The sequence below is a fragment of the Coregonus lavaretus genome (genome assembly GCF_964263955.1).
Source record: "Coregonus lavaretus genome assembly, chromosome: 19".
Classification (NCBI taxonomy): domain Eukaryota; kingdom Metazoa; phylum Chordata; class Actinopteri; order Salmoniformes; family Salmonidae; genus Coregonus; species Coregonus lavaretus.
The window spans coordinates 8,414,030-8,436,193 of record NC_140006.1 but is presented as its reverse complement, the minus strand read 5'-3'; the positions used below and the strand labels follow the sequence as shown (position 1 = coordinate 8,436,193).

Genomic DNA, 22,164 nt, shown 5'->3' with positions numbered 1-22,164 from the left:
TTACATACACCTTAGCCAAATACATTCAAACTCAGTTTTTCACAATTCCTGACATTTAATCCGAGTAAAAATTCCCTGTCTTGGGTCAGTTAGGATCACCACTTTATTTTAAGAAAGTGAAATGTCAGAATAATAGTAGAGAGAATGATTTATTTAAGCTTTTATTTCTTTCATCACATTCCCAGTGGATCAGAAGTTTACATACACTCAATTAGTATTTGGTAGCATTGCCTTTAAATTGTTTAATTTGGGTCAAACGTTTCGGGTAGCCTTCCACAAGCTTCCCACAATAAGTTGGGTGAATTTTGGCCCATTCCTCCTGACAGAGCTGGTGTAACTGAGTCAGGTTTGTAGGCCTCCTTGCTCGCACACACCTTTTCAGTTCTGCCCACAAATATTCTATAGGATTGAGGTCAGGGCTTTGTGATGACCACTCCAATACCTTGACTTTGTTGTCCTTAAGCCATTTTGCCAGAACTTTGGAAGTATGCTTGGGGTCATTGTCCATTTGGAAGACCCATTTGCGACCAAGTTTTAACTTCCTGACTGATGTCTTGAGATGTTGCTTCAATATATCCACATAATTTTCCTTCCTCATGATGCCATCTATTTTGTGAAGGGCACCAGTCCCTCCTGCAGCAAAGCACCCCCACAGCATGATGCTGCCACCCCCGTGCTTCACGGTTGGGATGGTGTTTTTCGGCTTGCAAGCGTTCCCCTTTTTCCTCCAAACATAACGATGGTCATTATGGCCAAACAGTTATAATTTTGTTTCATCAGACCAGAGGACATTTCTCCAAAAAGTAAGATCTTTGTCCCCATGTGCAGTTGCAAACCGTAGTCTGGCTTTTTTATGGCAGTTTTGGAGCAGTGGCTTCTTCCTTGCTGAGCGACCTTTCAGGTTATGTCGATATAGGACTCGTTTTACTGTGGATCTAGATACTCTTGTACCTGTTTCCTCCAGCATCTTCACAAGGTCTTTTGCTGTTGTTCTGGGATTGATTTGCACTTTTTGCACCAAAGTACGTTCATCTCTAGGAGACAGAACGCGTCTCCTTCCTGAGCGGTATGATGGCTGCGTGGTCCCATCGTGTTTATACTTGCGTATTATTGTTTGTACAGATGAAAGTTGTACCTTCAGGCGTTTGGAAATTGCTCCCAAGGAAGAACCAGACTTGTGGAGGTCTACAATTCTTTTTCTGAGGTCTTGGCTGATTTCTTTTGATTTTCCCATGATGTCAAGCAAAGAGGCACTGAGTTTGAAGGTAGGCCTTGAAATACATCCACAGGTACACCTCCAATTGACTCAAATAATGTGAATTAGCCTATCAGAAGCTTCTAAAGCCATGGCATCATTTTCTGGAATTTTCCAAGCTGTTTAAAGGCACAGTCAATTTAGTGTATGTAAACCTCTGCCCCACTGGAATTGTGATACAGTGAATTATAAGTGAAATAATCTGTCTGTAAACAATTGTTGGAAGAATTACTTGTGTCGTGCACAAAGTAGATGTCCTAACCGACTTGCCAAAACTATAGTTTGTTAACAAGACATTTGTGGAGTGGTTGAAAAACTAGTTTTAACGACTCCAACCAAAGTGTATGTAAACTTCCGACTTCAACTGTATGTATGCAGGAACAAAACAATAATCCTCAGCCTAGCTGTACAAGTACTGCTGCACTGTTATCCCCAAGGGGCATGCAGTCTGTGTTTTCACTGCACGTTTAACCTGACTGCATCTCAAATGGCACCCTATTCCCTATATAGTGCACTACTTTTGACCTGAGCCCAATGCGCTATATAGGGAATAGGGTACCATTTGTGATGCGCACCCTAGTTACACAATGCAGTGCAGAGTGGAGGAGAAGGAAGGAAACGCAAGGACAAGCAGGACCCTCCGAACGCAGTTTAGCAAATGTCAGACGCATTCAGAGAGCCGTCTTCTAAAATGTCACCCAGATGAGGAGGCAGGAGAGAGGTGAAGCTGAGGGGGAAGATACGGAGGTGCTACACACATACATAAAAGCAATGAAAATACAAAAACCATGCAGATAGCTGCATTGAACGTATGAGAACTCGTCTTACATTTACAGTACACACACACTGTGAACTAACATTCACAAAGGCAAACCGACTCACAATGACAAACAAACATAACAAAACACAAACAATATGGTAACCAATTTGAGACAGAAATAAGATACCTGAAAGTCTTTGTTTGTTTCTGGGAAGCATGTTAACCAGATATTTCAGATACGTTTGAAAGCTTCTGAGGGTCATTGAACACTCAGAAGAGAATGTCAATGTCTTCAGAAGAGAATGTCAATGTCTTTCAACCTATTAGCAAATTCTCAACATTGTCTATGGGCCCTGGTCAAGTACTGCACTACATAAGGAATAGGGTGCCATTTGAGATTCAACCGTTTTCATGCCTGGATGACACTAAGGATGGAACATTGTACATTTTACAGCCCTCTAACCAATTGTACTATTATGTGTGTTTTTTCTCGCGTTATTTGTAATTTATTCTGAACATGATGTTTCTGCCATCGTCTCTTATAACCAAAAAGAGCTTCTGGATTTCAGTACAGCGATTACTCACCTCATATTGGAGTATCTTATGATAAGATGTAGACCACACTATTTACCAAGAGAGTTTTCATCTATATTTTTCATAGCTGTCTATTTACCACCACAAACCAATGCTGGCATTAAGATTGTATAAGCTGTATAAGGCCATAACTAAACAGGAAAACGCTCATCCAGAGGCAGCGCTCCTAGTGGCCGGGGACTTTAATGCAGGGAAACTTAAATCCATTCTACCTCATTTCTACCAGCATGTTAAATGTGCAACCAGAGGAAAAAAAACTCTAGACCACCTTTACTCCACACACAGAGACGTATACAAAGCTCTCCCTCGCACTCCATTTGGCAAATCTGACCATAACTCTATCCTCCTGATTCCTGCTTATAAGCAAAAACTAAAGCAGGAAGCACCAGTGACTCGGTTAATAAAAAAGTGGTCAGATGACGCAGATGCTAAGCTACAGGACTCTTTTGCTAGCACAGACTGGAACATGTTCCGGGATTCTTCAGATAGCATTGAGGAGTACACCACATCAGTCACTGGCTTCATCAATAGGTGCATCGATGACGTCGTCCCCACAATGACTGTACGTACATACCCCAACCAGAAGCCATGGATTACAGGCAACATCCACACTGAGCTAAAGCCTGTGCTAAAGCCTGTGCTTCCCTTTGTGGTCTGTAATAGTTTTCAAGCCCTGCCACAGCCTCCGATGAACCATCAAACAGGCAAAGAGTCAATACAGGACTAAGATTGAATCGTACTACACCGGCTCTGACGCTCGTCGGATGTGGCAGGGCTTGAAAACTATTACAGACCACAAAGGGAAGCACAGCCAAGAGCTGCCCAGTGACACAAGCCTACCAGACGAGCTAAACCACTTCTATACTCGCTTCGAGGCAAGCAACACTGAAGCATGCATGAGAGCACCACTGTTCCGGATGACTATGTGATCACGCTCTCCGTAGCCGATGTGAGTAAGACTTTTAAGCAGGTCAACATTCACAAGGCCGCAGGGCCAGACGGATTACCAGGACGTGTACTCCGAGCATGTGCTGACCAACTGTCAGTGAAGTGTCTTCACTGACATTTTCAACATGTCCCTGACTGAGTCTGTAATACCAACATGTTTCAAGCAGACCACCATCGTCCCCGTGCCCAAGGACACTAAGATAACCTGCCCTTTGTGGTCCTCTGTAGCTCAGCTGGTAGAGCACGGCGCTTGTAACGCTAAGGTAGTGGGTTCGATCCCCGGGACCACCCATACACAAAAATGTATGCACGCATGACTGTAAGTCGCTTTGGATAAAAGCGTCTGCTAAATGGCATATTATTATTATTATTATTATTAAATGACTACCGACCCGTAGCACTGACGTCTGTAGCCATGAACTGCTTTGAAAGGCTGGTCATGGCTCACATCAACACCATTATCCCAGAAACCCATTATCCCAGAAACCCATTATCATCCATGACTGCATGGCCAGGCACGACTCCAACACCATCATTAAGTTTGCCGACGACACAACAGTGTTGGGCCTGATCACCGACAACGATGAGACAGCCTATAGGGAGGAGGTCAGAGACCTGGCCGTGTGGTGCCAGGATAACAACCTCTCCCTCAACGTGACCAAGACAAAGGAGATGATTGTGGACTACAGGGAAAAAAAGAGGACTGAGCACGCCCCCATTCTCATCGACGGGGCTGTAGTGGAACAGGTTGAGAGCTTCAAGTTCCTTGGTGTCCACATCACCAACGAACTATCATGGTCAGAACACACCAAGACAGTCGTGAAGAGGGCACGACAAAGCCTATTCCCCCTCAGGAGACTGAAAAGATTTGGCATGGGTCCTCAGATTCTCAAAATGCTATACAGCTGCACCATCGAGAGCATCCTGACTGGTTGCATCAACGCCTGGTATGGGAACTGCTCGGCCTCCGACCGCAAGGCACTACAGAGGGTAGTGCGTACGGCCCAGTACATCACTGGGGCCAAGCTTCCTGCCATCCAGGACCTCTAAACCAGGCGGTGTCAGAGGAAGGCCCTCAAAATTGTCAAAGACTCCAGCCACCCTAGTCATAGACTGTTCTCTCTGCTAGCGCACGGCAAGTGGTACCGGAGCGCCAAGTCTAGGTCCAAAAGGCTTCTCAACAGCTTCTACCCCCAAGCCATAAGACTCCTGAACAGCTAATCATGGACTACTTGCTACCCGGACTACTTGCACTGCCCCCCCACCCACACCCCATATTTTTACGCTGCTGCTACTACTCTGTTAATTATTTATGCATATTTATGCATAGTCATTTTAACTCTACCCACATGTACATATTACCTCAACTAGCCGGTGCCCCCGCACATTGACTCTGCACCGGTACCCCCCTGTATATAGCCTCCCTACTGTTATTTTATTTTACTTCTGCTCTTTTTTTCTCAACACTTTTTTGTTGTTGTTGTTTTATTTTACTTTTTTATAAAAAATAAATGCATTGTTGATTAAGGGCTGTAAGTAAGCATTTCACGGTAATGTTTACACCTGTTGTATTTGGCGCATGTGGCAAATACAATTTGATTTGATTTGTATGTGGAGTGGATATTCCATGCCTCCTCCTGCCTCCCTCTCCTCTTCGCCTGTCTTCCCCCACCTCCCTCCTGCCTCCCCTCGCCCCATCTATTCCAGCAGAGCAGGGAGATGCCTCTGGGCTCCAGTCCCATTAAACGTCTCATAAATAACACCTGACAGAGTTTGGTCAGGAGGATTTTATAACAGTTTCCTCCATGGCGTGAGCGTGCAGTAAGGCCTTCAGGACAATTATGTTAACATGTTGCAAGGGAAAAGTGATACCCCTTTCAAATGCCATTTAGCAGAATAACCTGGACACATGAGGTTCATTCCCCCCTTGGTTTGTGTATAGTAGAACTTAGCCTAGCTGAATACCTAACCAAAAGGTGAATGGACATTGGGATCTAGCCAAAGCTCAGCTAAAGAGCTCTGATCAAAAGTAGTGCACTAGCCTACGTGGGGAATAGGGTGCCATTTGGAACACAGACCTTACATTTAAGGCATTGCATGTAGACTATGCCAGGGCTTCCTGCTAATACTAGTAGCCACACTAGTAGCAAGTACCCTTGCTTCACAGAGCCTGATGGCTGATCATGTCTATTCGTCTGCCTGTTGCTTTGACAGCAGAGAGTAAAGCTGACAGTTTACCTAACCACGTGAAAAGTTAAGAGAAACCCAGGGAAACCAACCAGCCATTCACATCCTGCCATGACAGACCCACCTCCTCCCTCCCTGACATCACACACACACACGCAAACCTGTGAGCACACACACACGCACACAGGCACAAACTGCCAGGTGTATAGTTAGGCCTAAGTAGGGAGCTGTAGGGAGGTGTGGAGGTGGACTGGGCTCTCACTAGTGATAGGGGAGCCAAATTCATGCTGGGCTGGAGTGGAGCGGGTCGAGCATTTCAAGTTCCTCGGTGTCCACATCACTAAAGATCTATCATGATCCAAACACACCAACACAGTCGTGAAGAGGGCACGACAACGCTTCTTCCCCCTCAGGAGGCTGAAAAAATGTGGCATGGGCCCTCAGATACTCAAAACGTTATACAGCTGCACCATTGAGACAATCTTGACTGGCTGCATCACCGCTTGGTATGGTAACTGCTTGGGATCCGACCGCAAGGCGCTACAGAGGATAGTGCGGATGGCCCAGTACATCACTGGGGCTGAGCTCCCTGCCATCCAGGACCTCTATACCAGGCGGTGTCAGAGGAAGGCCCTGACAATTGTCAAAGACTCCAGCCACCCAAGTCATAGACTGTTGTCTCTGCTACCGCACGGCAAGCGGTACCGATGCACAAGTCTGGAACCAATAGGAGCCTGAACAGATTCTACCCCCAAGCCATAAGACTGCTAAATAGTTAGTGAAATAGTTAACCAAATAGCTACCCGGACTATCTGCATTGACCCTTTTTGCACAAACTTTTTTTACTCGTCACATACAGTACCAGTCAAAAGTTTGGACACACCTACTCATTCAAGGGTTTTTCTTTATTTTTACTATTTTCTACATTGTAAAAGAATAGTGAAGACATCAAAACTATGAAATAACACATATGGAATCATGTAGTAACAAAATAAGTGTTAAACAAATCAAAATATATTTAATATTTGAGATTCTTCAAATAGCCACCCCTTGCCTTGACGACAGCTTTCCACACTCTTGGCATTCTCTCAGCCAGCTTCACCTGGAATGCTTTTCCAACAGTCTTGATGGAGTTCCCACATATGCTGAGCACTTGTTGGCTGCTTTTCCTTCACTCTGCGGTCCAACTCATCCCAAACCATCTCAATTTGGTTGAGGTCAGGGGATTGTGGAGGCCAGGTCATCTGATGCAGCACTCCATCACTCTCCTTCTTGGTAAAATAGCCCTTACACAGCCTGGAGGTGTGTTGGGTCATTGTCCTGTTGAAAAACAAATGATAGTCCCACTAAGCCCAAACCAGATGGGATGGCATATCGCTGCAGAATGCTGTGGTAGCCATGCTGGTTAAGTGTGCCTTGAATTCTAAATAAATCACAAACAGTGTCACCAGCAAAGCACCCCCACACCATAACACCTCCTCCTCCATGCTTTACGGTGGGAACTACACATGCGGAAATCATCCGTTAACCCACACCACGTCTCACAAAGACACGGCAGTTCGAACCAAAAATCTCAAATTTGAACTCCAGACCAAAGGACACATTTCCACTGGTGAAATGTCCATTGCTCGTGTTTCTTGGCCCAAGCAAGTCTCTTCTTCTTATTCGTGTTTCTTTGCAGAAATTCGACCATGAAATCCTGATTCACACAGTCTCCTCCGAACAGTTGATGTTGAGATGTGTCTGTTACTTGAACTCTGTGAAGCATTTATTTGGGCTGCAATTTCTGAGGCTGGTAACTCTAATGAACTTATCCTCTGCAGCAGAGGTAAATCTGGGTCTTCCATTCCTGTGGCGGTCCTCATGAGATCCAGTTTCATCATAGCGCTTGATGGTTGTGTGATGTGATTTGATTTAACTACAAGGACATAAAAATAAAATAAAATTGTATTTGTCACATGCACCGAATACAATGTGGTGTAGACTTTACCGTGAAATGCTTGCTTACGAGCCCAACAATGCAGAGTTGAAAAATAGTAACACAAGAAAGTACACAAGACTGGAGCTATATTCAGGGAGTGCCAGTACCAGATCAATGTGCAGAGGTACGAGGTACAGTTTGTGAGGTAGATATGTACAAGAAGGCAGGGTAAAGTGACTAGGCACCAGGATAGATAATAATAAGAGTAAAATAAAGAACAGAGCAGCAGCAGCAAATGATGAGTGTAAAAGTGTGTATGTATGTGTGTTTATGTTGTGTCGGTCTGCGTGTGTGTGTTATGTATGTGTGTGTGTATGTAGTGTATGTGAATGTTTGTGGGTTTTGTGAGGGAGTGTCAATGTAGTGTGTGTGAGTGTGTATATGGTGTGTATATATAGTCTAGTGAGTGTGCGTAGGGTCAGTGCAAGACAGAGTCAGATAGTTTAGGTACCCTTTACTGACCATTTAGCAGTCTGGCTATTTAGCAGTCTTATGGCTTGGGTGTAGAAGCTGTCTCGGAGCCTGTTGGTCCGAGAGCCGATGCTCCAGTACCGTTTGCTGGACGGTAGCAGAGTGAACATTTTATGGCTTGCGTGGCTGGAGTCTTTGGCAATTACTTGGCCCTTGACTGTGAAATTAGACTGTGAGTGAGCTCAGGGCAAACATCGGATAAATCGCAAATGGCACCCTGGGCCCTGGTAAAAAAATTGTGCACTACATAGAAAATAGGGTGGCATTTGGGGCGCACATACACTTCAGGAACTAAGGAGAGCTGCTGGCACAGAGCGTATGGTATTCTCCAGGATACAGGAGAGAGAGCAAGTGTTCCAGATCTTATCCACTCAGCAGGAAGGTAAACCAAAACAACAACAAAAACAACAACCACAATATTGTGTGGAGACTGAGAGAGATATATATATAGGGGAAACTCCGTACCCAGGCCCAATCACCTAAGTGAGACAAGATTTTTTATGAAACCGGGTCCAGGGCCCCTTAGTCATTAGCCCACTGTTCACCCATTGTGGGTTTCTTTCAGACAAAGAAGACACACACAGTAGACATACACAGGGACCAGCGTCTCAAAGCTTTCTCCTAACAGCCTCATCAACACAGCCTCCCCTGACACACACACACACACCCACCCACCATCAACACAGCCTCCCCTGACACACACACACCCACCATCAACACAGCCTACCCTGACACACACACACACCCACCCACCATCAACACAGCCTCCCCTGACACACCCTCTGCTCACATCACCTCTGAATTGCGTGCACACACACACAGATAGTATACTCTGCACGCACACACTGCAACATTAACCCATATTAGGCCATGTCTTTCGATCATCAATCTGCTCCAAAACAACAAACCTTTCTAGTATTCTTAATACTGACGTACACGCACGCACACACGCACACACACACACACACACACACACACACACACACTCCCAGGGGCCTCTTTGTAGAGTACAGTACCCCTCAGCCACCTGTCTGGCCCTGATTAATGTCCTCCTCAGAGACAAGATCTTCGTCCAAAATGGTACCCTATTCCCTATGTAGTGCACTACTTTTGACCAGGGCCCATGCAAAAGTAGTGCACTATATAGGGAATTGGGTGCCATTTTGGACACAACAGAAAGCGGCTGGGCTGAGGCAAAGGTGCCTGCTGCTGGGAGGTCTCTCTCTCTCCCTCCGCCCACCCACCTTTCTCTCTCTCCTTCTGTCTCTCTCTCCCCCACCTCTCCTTTAGTTTCCCTCCCTCCACCTTTCTCTCATGCTCATAACTCAGCAGATAGCAGCACCAAAACCACCATAGCTGCTGTTAGCACTAGATAATGATCCCTCATTAGACTACATTACAGCTCCTCTGTACTGTCAACTCCCCAGCCATCCCACTCAAACACTGAGTCCTAGCCTCTCCTTATTACTGTACTGTATTATGGTTTTGCGATAATGTTAGTGAACCCTGTTAGTGAAGACAAATGACCTGTCTATTTATAACAGATATCACAACAGAAACTACTGTATTTCAATGACCACCACCAGAGAGGATTTGAAATCCGTCAGACCCACCACACGCCAGCAGTAGCCCGTAGGCTACAAAAGACATATGCCCAGAGGGGCTAAGGGCCTAGGCTTAGCTGGTGAGATTTCAAATGATTTCATAACTTCCTGGAGTAGAGTGCCTCTCTAACTCTGTATTATTTGCAGAGGCTTCCATAATAAAGAGAATGGGAGGATATGCAAATGAGCTGGTGAAAATAAGGAGAGGGTTTCCCACCTGCCGAGTGTGAAAGAAAGAGAGTTCCCCCTTCTCAGTAGTGCCTGTGAATGGACTCTTTCTTCTGCCTCACACTTTAGAGGTAGGAGGGAGGCCAGTCAATGGCAAAGGTAACTAGGGATGAGTCCAAACTGGCACCCTATTCCCTATATTGTGCACTACTTTTGACCAGGGCCCAATATATTCCCACTATAAAGGGAATAAAGTGTCATTTGGGACATAGCTTACACTTGGGCCTTCTTTCACTCTAAAGCCTCAGCACACAATAGCTTACCTAAGCAACAGTCATCACAAGATCCATTAATGCACCTATAGGCTATTGCTGGTATTCAGGTGACTGAATGAAGCTAGTGTGTGAGAGAGAGAGAAGAAAAACATGTTATTTCTGGAATGAAGTTTCTCAAACAATAACGTGGTGGCCTCTGTAAGAAATCAGTCCAACCCGCTCTCAAATCATTCCAACTGTACTTCCTCTGAGTTAAGATAAGCCTATAGTTTGACATTATAAAGGCCTACCTAGGCCTATACTGTTCTGGTAACAGCGTAAAACACTGATCACAGCCTAGCTGACGGGACATTAGAACTAGGCCCACACCTGGATGAGATCTCTTTCAGAGGGTTCAGAATTAGCCTATGTTTATTCACTAGGAACTAAACCAAAACCGAAACAGGGAGGGACTACTAGGCTATCTGAATGTGTCCAATAAGGAACCCTTGTTTTCGTTTTTCTGTTGCAAAACATTTTGTTACAGTGTGCACTGATGAATACGACGCTGCAGTTCCATATTTTGTATCACTTGAGTATTTAGGATTGTTAACATGGATATAAATGTTCCTGTAAACCTGATACACAATAATAGCCTACATTAGCCTATTTCATCTGAATAATTAAGTCATCTCTCACAAACAAGCTGCACGGTAATAACATAAGTGTTATCTGGCTGGTGGCTAGGTCATTTCATTACAACACAAAATACTCACAATAGGGAACACGTGCTTAAAGGAAAACTCCACCCCAAAAAACTATATTTTGGTATTTGTTTCGTTAGTCCATTATTGATATAGTCCCAAAATGAAACAAATACCAAAATATCGTTTTTTGGGGTGGAGTTTTCCTTTAAGCCTTGCTCCTTTACACATTAATTCATGTAAATCTGAACAAGAGGAGGCCATGTTGTTAAGCAAAGCCCAGGGGAAAGGAGCCATTTCCCACCTTTCTAAACACACACACACACACACACACGCATTAGTCACAGCAGCCCCTTCCCCCAGTCTAGATGCCCCACCCCTTTACCATAAAAGTGGAGATGTGGGGTTTAGGCCTAGGACATCCTGTAGTGCTTTGTCATTCCTCAGGACCATTTCATTAAAGGGACACATACGCACGCACACATATATACACACATATTTATACACACACACACCCTTAGGGTCTAGGATAAGTGGAAAGTGACATTTTATGGGTCTGGTCACAGGTCAATCAACACTGTCAGGGCTACTGTGGCAAATCACTGCCACTGAAAGTGTGAATTAGCCCCTTTTATAATCTACTAGGCCCATTTAGCCAGCTGCCAGTTGCCGTTACATCAAAGTCAAAGTAGAATGGCTTTCATTTAAATACTCAAAACATACTGTTAAATAATTAATATCTAGACATTGTTTTGTAAACTCACTCCATCAAAAGTAGTGCACTACATAGGGAATACTATGGTGCCATTTGGGACGTAGACAGTGAAATCCTAAGCAGCTACAGAGCCAGGGCTGAGAAGACTGTGTTTATACAGTGAGATATGTTAACACGAGCCCACATTCCTCTATTCCCAAATTGTAGTGTTAAATTTACAGCCTCACAGAGAGGCGTGACAAAAGCAGCACACTTAGGGATGACCAGCACCTGTTTAACCCGGCCAGGACACACACACACACACCGTCCTCCTTGCTGCCAGTTGCTGAACCTGACGCCCTGATGTTTACAGCTGCATGGGGCGTAATATCAGGACTGTGTCTCAAATGGCACCCTATTCCCTATATAGTGCACTATATAGGGAATAAGGTGCCATTTGGGATGCAGCCCAGACCTTCATCTGTCAAGGCAGGGCACTGAGCAGCCTTGGATCCTATCAACTGTAACTTAGCAGGAGGTCTTGCTCACACATGCACACACACACATCAATGTGCTTGCATACTAGTCTCTCCAACAACTGGTAGAATAAATCCCAAAATCTGAAGTAGGCTATGATACCATAATTGGCTACAAGATGGAAATAGCAGCTTAACTACAAGATTCAAGTACCCGAGAAGAAACAGCATCAAGGTGATGAAAACATCCCCCCCCACCCCCCCATGTATGGAGGAGAGACACCACGTGACACCCTGCCTGCTCTAACATATTTTGAGAGGGAGAGCTTCATGAAATAACACTGTTATTTTCCATTATTACACATCAATAACGTAAACATATCACATCAGTAAAATATGTAATTAATTATTTCAAATGTAGGCCTAACGCATATTATTAATAAAAGCAGGACAATGTTTATTTTTCTAACCATATAAAATTACAGAATGACAAAAATAACACTAAAGGGTTTAAAACATAAGGTGTAGGCTAAAATAAAATACCATGAAGACTTGCACCCCAACCCTATGGCCCGCGGTCAACCGTCAAATGAGCCTTGCCCGTTATAGAATAACACTAAACATGCCTTGCTATCATAAATGACACGTGATCGAATAGACTGGATATATATTAAAACAATAAAAATGACCCAGTAATTTAAAAACGATATAGTTCGAGGCACCTTTATAGGTGTTGCATCACCTTGCATACCTGGCCGTCTCATAACATAAAAAGCAGCAGCCCCGCCTTCACTGCAGTAACGGTACACACCGCCATTCCATTCCATCGACCCACTCGGAAATTGCATAACAATATAATTGAAAACAATAGATGGAAAACATTTAGGGGTGTGCTATCTGTTTCACAGTATTGCTATCTATTACTGGAAATAGCGGAGTCATTCGAATTCTCAACCACCTTATGCACCACTTTCCTTTTCCGTCACAACCTATTCTTCCCTTGCCTGCACGGCGACACACACAGGGCGGTAGGCTACACTAGAGTAGATTATACATCCCTTGTTTCGACAAAAGAAAAATAACGGAACAGAAACCCTCATAATCAAACATCAACAAATTGGACATCATCATGCATGTTCGTGGGTGAAAAAAACCCGCGAGAACAAAACCAACAGTGAGAAACCACGAATCTACTATCGCTGATATACACGGGTAAACTAAACAACCATAATGTTTTTCTACCTGCACAAGTTGCCATTTGCTGCAGCGTATATTGGAGTCTTTTCCCTCGTCTGCTCTAGAATGAAGATAGGTTTAAAATAAACAAATACTTTTCCGCAAGCTGTGCCTATAATACTGTAAAGATAAATGCCGCAGGTAGGGTTTTATAGGAGGACATTTGCGAGCCCCGTTTTCCCTGTTCAGGTGAACATGTTGATGGCTCCTGCCTGCGCACGGACGCTGCCTGGGCGGCACGGCGCTCAGCTCTGTGTCATATCTCGTGTCGTCAGCGGCCACAGGAAAAGGTGCTTTCCGTTTCCAGCCCTCATCTCACTACTCGTATAACGGTACTCCCTATAAGATTGTATTGGCCGGTAGGTAGAGTGAAAGTGAGGAGGGTAGGTAGAACACAGGTAAGACGCCCTCCAATGAGAGGGAGCTACTCTTTGCTGATCAAATCTAAAGTGGAATCCAACCTACAATAATCTGAAGACAAATTTCATAAAATCAAGTGAATAATTAGGCTACATTGAAAATATAAATGGCCGTTCTATGCTCTTGTAGGTATAATGTTGTGTATTTTATATGGTGTTTTTTTGTTAATTTAGCAAACTGAGCATCATTAGCCTGTTTATGTTCCTGCAGCAATTGAACTATTACATTTAAAATTCCTCTCGTGCAGTATATTATGTTCTGTTACCTTTCATTCACGTGAAGTTTGGGTCGTTAGACAGAATGTCCAGGCTGCGCCGTTGTTGCTGCATAACTAGATTCCTTATATAGACTGCAGCAGTTGCTCACACACATAGGAAGGCTATGGGCTGTGTAACGCCCATTTCTTTCCTGCATTGCTTGCACCACCCAGCATAACAGGTAAATACTAGCCTAGACAATATATCAGCTTCTCTTCCACAAATTAAAATCATCACAAGCTATTCAACAAACTACATTTGAGGAGTAAAATGTAGAGTAAAAAATGGATCAGCTCTGACCAAAACAATGTTATGCTACCTAAAAAGGAGACCACGAGAAGCCTGAGTGTGATGTATTCAAATCTAAATTAACAAAAGTGGAATAATAAGACAATACTTTGTACAACACAGCTCTCCTACCTTAGCAAACCCCTCGACAACAATGCATCAAACAGTGTTGCGTGCAGCTAATGGAAGGGGTTGCTGCCCAAGTCACAACACAATCCCGATTAAATGTATTTTATTTAGCTAAAATATAGGCCTAATGCAAGTCCAGATTGACATGCAACTAGTTAGTCTACAAAGGCAAATGGCGGAATATACTATGCATTCAAATAACTCTGCTACCGGTAGCAAAATAAGACCGACTAGCTCTTACCGTTATCTCGTAATTTTTTAGTAAAATATCAGGTGGCTGCATGGCTGGGACAGCAAGTTAGCAAACTGCTAGCCTGTTAGCTTAGAAGTTTTTTTTTAGCAAAAGCGTAGCAAACGACAGGATTTCTGTTTACAAATATAACACATTGCATCTTGTCTCTTAGAAAAACAAGGTGAAAAGTGAACCTAAAAGAAAATTGGATTGAGGAACAAAATCAGGCGCTCACTCAAATCCACCGGATGAGAGTTGCGTATAACGGTACGCTCGAGCAGTGCCGCTGCGCTAGGAGGAGAGAGAAGCGAGCCAGGTATAACGGTATACACCACATTGGAATATACGTACTACTTTCCAGCACTTCAACTCCATAAAACGTGGTTCAGAAAAGTCCCAAAGTCGGCGAACACAGTTGAATGAACACAAAAGTACGTAGTCCATCTCACTGAATCGTTTCCCGTCGGTTTACGGAGTTTGACTTACCGTTATTCCTCTTCGGGTTCGCCTGTTTTCTGCGCTTACACCTGGGGCCATCCGCCATGATCCTTTCGCTCTGTCTGAATACTGCCTGCCGGAGCGAGTCACCTCCTCTCTCGCCACCTCCCCCCGTACCCCACTCCTCTCTCCACTCCACCTCCCTCCCTCCGCTGCACCTGGTTTACGACACTCTCTGCTTTACGACATCACCTTCTCCAGTCTCCTAACCTGCAGCGTAAGTTCTAACATGCTACGAAGAAGTCACTTCCGTATCGGAGTTGCGTGAAAAGAGTGTTTCCCCCACTGATAACACCATAGCGCATGGCCCATTTTCCTACTGGCAGCACATTGTCCACCCCGAGCTTTTGCTTTCGCCGGACTCTTGATCGTTTGCTCCTGTTGCCGAAAATATAAGATGCATGGTCAAAATTAGAACATGGATATGGCAAGGTGTTTTGAAAACAGGTAACATTTTGACAGGTAACAGACAGTCCATCATTAGGCTGCTACAATTATAAACTCTTATTTTGGAAATACTTCCAGCGACAGGGAACAGTTCACGTGACAGAGCATTAACCCCTTAAATGCCGGACTGTTGCTGCCACACGACCACGCTTCAAGTAGGCTGCTCTATAACCGTTTTGTAACACACACACACAGTTTCGTAACACGTTTGATGGCACCAAATGCACTATTTATACATTATTATGATCATGATGAAATTGATAATAACAATTATGAAAAGTATGATAGCCTGATTATAATAATGATAATAACACAATTATTATTATGAATATAAAATAATATGATAATAATGTAGTTTTTTAACACAGACAGCACTTTTGGGACCTATGTCTTTGGCTTGTGTCTTTACTTCCAGTGAAAGTGAGAAACCAGGATGTTATGTGATATGTGGACAGTCATGGGTTGAGTAGCTGGAGGCGCCTCAAATGGCACACTATTTCTTATAGTGCACTTTTCACAAGGGCTCCATAGGGCTCTGGTCAAAACTAGTGCACTATATAGGGAATATAGTGCCATTTGGGATGCATCCTCTGAGATGTGATGCTGTACACAGAGAATAGACCTGCTGTTCTCACTAAGCATGAGGAAATATGACATATGCAGGATTCCTGGCTTTATAGACATACTTTTTTTTCTCTCTCTTCAACTGTCCAGATTCAGACTGCTATCACTGTATCACATGTCTTGCATAAGCCTAACCCAGATAGATAGATATATATATATTTTTTTTAACCATTAATTTAACCAGACAAGTCAATTAAGAACAAATTCTGATTTAGGCCTACATTCTTATGATGGCCAACCTGAGAGAGGTAAGATAGAGGCAACAAGAGACACAGTCATGTGCAGCGATCAAGGTTTGTCTCTTCAAACAAGAGTACACAGGAAGGCTACACTCCTTTCCTCAACAGGGACAAGCAGCCATAAGTTCAATGACAGTTTGTTACCGGTCACAAGAGCAGCTTCCAGACTGCAGGCCCATCAAGCTATTCTTGTACCTGACGACTATCAGGTTTCGGACTGAACCTGGACTTGCCAGGTGCTGTATATGTTACATGCCTTTCCTTTCAAAGTCAGCTAGTCTAGAATGTTCATCTAGACCAGCGTTTCCCAAACTCAGTCCTCGGGACCCAAAGGGCTGCACGTTTTGGTTTTTGCCTTAACACTACACAGCTGATTCAAATGATCAAAGCTTAATGATTAGTTTATTATTTGAATCAGCTGTGTAGTGCTAGGGCAAAAACCAAAACGTGCTCCGCTTGGGGTCCTGAGGACCGAGTTTGGGAAACCCTGATCTAGACTGTTCATCATGCCCCTTAGATAGGCCTATGTCAGTTCCAGGACAGTGCATGACATATACACTTTACAGAATGTTTCATTCTATTTCAGCTTTTAGGCCTATATGCATTTTATATCCATCTTCACTTTACATTTTTGGCATGCATCTAAGGTTTCATTTTTCACAGCACTGAACCCGGTATGATGACATGATTCAAGTTGTCTTATTTTTCATTTTGAGCAAATCTGTTTTAAAGCAGCAATCAGCAGTTGAAACAATAACAAAGCAGGTCCCCGCCCCTATTTTAGTAAAAAGCTGAGTGATAGGGCTGGAGAAATGTAACCACTCTCTAATTCAAAGACAGTGCTAATGGATGTTTACATTTACTTTGTTTACAAACATTGGGTTCTGATGGGGTACGCCAGTTGAACTAAGCTCATGAGGCATTTATAAGTTACATTCTTCAAGAATCAATGGGTACATATCATTAATTTATAAGTAAAACAATTGATGTACCAACTCAACTGCAGAGTGCCCCTTTAAACAGTCTAGTAACCGAAAATATCTATTAACTTTATACATTTTTTACATTTTAGTCATTTAGCAGACGCTCTTATCCAGAGCGACTTACAGTTAGTGAGTGCATACATTTTCATACTGCCCCCCCCTTGGGAAACGAACTTTAACAACATTTCTAGTTCACAGGTCAAGATGAAGTCACTTCCTACCCGCTGATGACAGCAACAAACCACTCACCAGTCTCCCCCATGAGGCTTTACCACCCCCACCCCCAGGAGACCATCTCTGGAGGTATCTTCTTGCGTGAAAACTTTTGTTTATGTTCAACGAATCAAATAAGTATTGAATGTAACCCAGGTTTAACTGCCAGGTGCTAGATTACATCATCCAAAATATTTAATATTAATACACAATTTGGCTGCAATCTAAACTACAAGGGGAGGAAAACAGCATTGAATGAGCAGGGAGCTATTGTCTAAATCAGAGCACATCTGTCACGCCTGGTCCTCCTGTTCTCACGCAGAGCCATAACAGCGCTCCTGGGTCTCTCTCTGTACCTTATTCCCAGTCTGCCCCGAATGGTGCCCTGTATCCAAACATGCATGGCTTGAGAGATGCGTTCACCAGTCGAGTGTGTGTAGCTAGCTACCTTGTTTGAATATCAACAGTACTGCCATAGCAGCATAACATTTGATTAACACTTGATAACACATGATTTAGCTTAAATCATCATCAATATTCTGTCTAGTTGGCTGATACACGCAGCAGAGAGAGGCAGAAAGACATGAGGTAAATCCCAATCAGTAAAATAAATTGAGCTAGCTAACTAGCATGAATTATGATATAAAAAACATTTAAGGGGGAGGGGTGCCCTTTTTTAATTTTGAGCGCCTGCCACCTGAAAGGTCTGTGCACGGCCCTAGTGACAATGCATGGTCCGGTCCATAGGCAACTGCAGGCAGCTCTTGTTATAGAGTAGTATTGAATACATCAAATCAAATACAATTTTATTTGATGTAGACCTTACCGTGAAATGCTTACTTACAAGCCCTTAACCAACAATGCAGTTAAAGAAAGAGTTAAGAAAATATTTACTAAATAAACTAAAGTAAAAAATATAATAAAAAGTAACACAATAAAATAACAAAAACGAGGTTATATACAGGGGGTACCGGTACCGAGTCAATGTGTGGGGGGGGGACAGGTTAGTTAAGGTAATTTGTACATGTAGGTAGGGGTAAAGTGACTATGCATAGATAATAAACAGCGAGTAGCAGCTGTGTAAAAACAAAGGGGGGAGGGGTGTCAATGTAAATAATACGGGTTATCACGTTTCAGGAGAAGATCCAGATGCAAACAGTGTCGAAGTAACAACATTTTATTTAAAAAACAGGGAGCAGGCAAATGACAGGTCAAGGTCAGGCAGAGGTCAGTAATCCAGATCAGAGTCCAAAAGGTACAGAACGGCAGGCAGTCTCAGGGTCAGGGCAGGCAGAGGTCAATAATCCAGGGTGGTGTGACAAGGTACAGAACGGCAGGCAGGCTCAGGGTCAGGGCAGGCAGAATGGTCAAAACCTGGAAAACTAGAAAACAGGAACTTAAGAAAGACAGGAGCAAGGGGAAAACCGCTGGTAGGCTTGACGAAACAAAATGAACTGGCAACAGACAAACAGAGAACACAGGTATAAATACACTGGGGATACTGGGGAAGATGGGCGACACCTGGAGGGGGGTGGAGACAATCACAAAGATAGGTGAAACAGATCAGGGTGTGACACGGGTGGCCATTTGATTAATTGTTCAGCAGTCTTATGGCTTGGGTGTAGAAGCTGTTAAGGAGCCTTTTGGACGTAGACTTGGCAATCCGGTACCGCATGCCGTGCAGTAGCAGAGAGAACAGTCTATGACTTGGGTGACTGGAGTCTTTGACCATTATTTGGGCCTTCCTCTGACACTGCCTAGTAAATAGGTCCTGGATGGCAGGAAGCTTGGCCCCAGTGATGTACTGGGCCATACGCACTACCCTCTGTAGCGCCATATGGTCGGATACCGAGCAGTTGCCATACCAGATTGTGATGCAATCGGTCAGGATGCCCTCGATGGTGCAGCTGTATAACTTTTTGAGGATCTGGGGACCCATGCCAAATCTTTTCAGTCTCCTGGGGGGGAAAATACGTTGTCGTGCCCTCTTCACGACTGTCTTGGTGTGTTTGGATCATTATAGTTTGTTGGTGATGTGGACACCAAGGAACTTGAAACTCTCAACAGCCCCTTCGATGTGAATGGGGACATGTTCGGCCCTCCTTTTCCTGTAGTCAACGATCAGCTCCTTTTGTCTTGCTCACGTTGAGGGAGAGGTTGTTGTCCTGGCACCACACTGCCAGGACTCTGACCTCCTCCCTATAGGCTGTCTCATCGTTGTCTGTGATCAGGCCTACCACTGTTGTGTCGTCAGCAAACTTAATGATGGTGTTGGAGTCGTGCTTGGCCACACAGTCGTGGGTGAACAGGGAGTACAGGAGGGGACTAAGCACGCACCCCTGAGGGGCCCCCATGTTGAGGATCAGCTTGGCAGATGTGTTGTTACCTACCCTTACCACCCTTAATGACCAGCAATTAAGGAACAATTGGAAGGATGTCCTAGCGCAGCCTTTACAGAGATACTTCAACAGAGATAAATAGAGATAAAAGTAAAGACCATTTAAATATACTGTATGATATCCTCAGTGTTTAAAGGTGCACTATGCCAAAATCGCTGTGCCATTTCCTGGTTGCTAAAATTCTAATAGTTCGCCTAATTTCAGTTTAAGTGACAAAACAAGCAGTCATTGTGTAGAGTATCATTGTACACTACCGGTCAAAAGTTTTAAAACTCCTACTCATTCAAGGGTTTTTCTTTGTTGTTACTATTTTCTACATTGTAGAATAATAGTGAAGACATCAACACTATGAAATAACACATATGGAATCATGTATTAACCAAAAAAAGTGTTAAACAAATCAAAATATATTTTATATTTGAGATTATTCAAATAACCACCCTTTGCCTTGATGACAGCTTTGTACACTCTTGGCATTCTCTCAACCAGCTTCACCTGGATTGCTTTTCCAACAGTCTTGAAGGAGTTCCCACATATGCTGAGCACTTGTTGGCTGCTTTTCCTTCACTCTGAGGTCCGACTCATCCCAAACCATCTCAATTTGGTTGAGATCGGGGGATTGTGGAGGCCAGGTCATCTGATGCAGCACTCCATCACTCTCCTTCTTGGTAAAATAGCCCTTACACAGCCTGGAGGTGTGTTGGGTCATTGTCCTGTTGAAAAACAAATGATAGTCCCACTAAGCCTAAACCAGATGGGATGGCATATCGCTGCAGAATGCTGTGGTAGCCATGCTGGTTAAGTGTGCCTTGAATTCTAAATAAATCACAAACAGTGTCACCAGCAAAGCACCCCCACACCATAACACCTCCTCCTCCATGCTTTACGGTGGGAACTACACATGCGGAAATCATCCGTTAACCCACACCACGTCTCACAAAGACACGGCAGTTCGAACCAAAAATCTCAAATTTGGACTCCAGACCAAAGGACACATTTCCACTGGTGAAATGTCCATTGCTCGTGTTTCTTGGCCCAAGCAAGTCTCTTCTTCTTATTGGTGTCCTTTAGTAGTGGTTTCTTTGCAGCAATTCAACCATGAAGGCCTGATTCACACAGTCTTCTCTGAACAGTTGATGTTGAGATGTGTCTGTTACTTGAACTCTGTGAAGCATTTATTTGGGCTGCAATTTCTGAGGCTGGTAACTCTAATGAGCTTATCCTCTGCAGCAGAAGTAACCCTGGGTCTTCCATTGTGGCTGTCCTCATGAGAGCCAGTTTCATCATAGCACTTGATGGTTTTTGCGACTGCACTTGAAGAAACTTTCAAAGTACTTGAAATGTTCGGCATTGACTGACCTTCATGTTTTAAAGTAATGATGGACTGTCATTTCTCTTTGCTTATTTGAGCTGTTGTTGCCATAATATAGACTTGGTCTTTTACCAAATAGGGCTATCTTGTGTATACATTTACATTTTAGTCATTTAGCAGACGCTCTTATCCAGAGCGACTTACAGTTAGTGAGTGCATATATTTTCATACTGGCCCCCCGTGGGAAACGAACCCACAACCCTGGTGTTGCAAGCGCCATGCTCTACCAACTGAGCTACAGGGGACTATACCCCCCTTACCTTGTCACAACACTGTTGATTGGCTCAAACACATTAAGAAGGAAATAAATTCCACAAATGAACTTTTAAGAAGGCACACCTGTTAATTGAAATGCATTCCAGGTGACTTCCTCATGAAGCTGGTTGAGAGAATGCCAAGAGTGTGCAAAGCTGTCATTAAGGCAAAGGGTGGCTATTTGAAGAATCTCAAATATAAAATATTTTTTGATTTTTTAAACACTTTTTTGGTTACTACATGATTCCATATGTGTTATTTCATAGTTTTGATGACTTCACTATTATTCTACAATGTAGAAAATAGTAAAAATAAAGAAAAACCCTTGAATGAGTAGGTGTTCTAAAACTTTTGACCAGTAGTGTACCATCTAAACCACTGTGAAATATATTTTCATTAACCAAAAATATTGTATTTTCAGCTGTTTGAAGCTGGTGTACAAAACCGAAAGTAAAAGACGCAAAAACGAAACTTCA

At 43.6% G+C, this 22,164-nt stretch overlaps 1 protein-coding gene across 1 annotated transcript in view; it reads right to left on the bottom strand.

The window, feature by feature from the left end:
• Positions 1 to 15,223, bottom strand: part of LOC311147039 (zinc finger E-box-binding homeobox 1-like) — a 98,851-nt gene extending 83,628 nt beyond the window's left edge. The window contains exon 1 of the mRNA XM_084183646.1: positions 15,145 to 15,223. Coding sequence (XP_084039772.1) covers positions 15,145 to 15,202 — 58 coding nt within the window. The 5' untranslated portion in view covers positions 15,203 to 15,223. The remainder of the gene's footprint in view (positions 1 to 15,144) is intronic.
• Between the last annotated feature and the right edge of the window lie 6,941 nt (positions 15,224 to 22,164).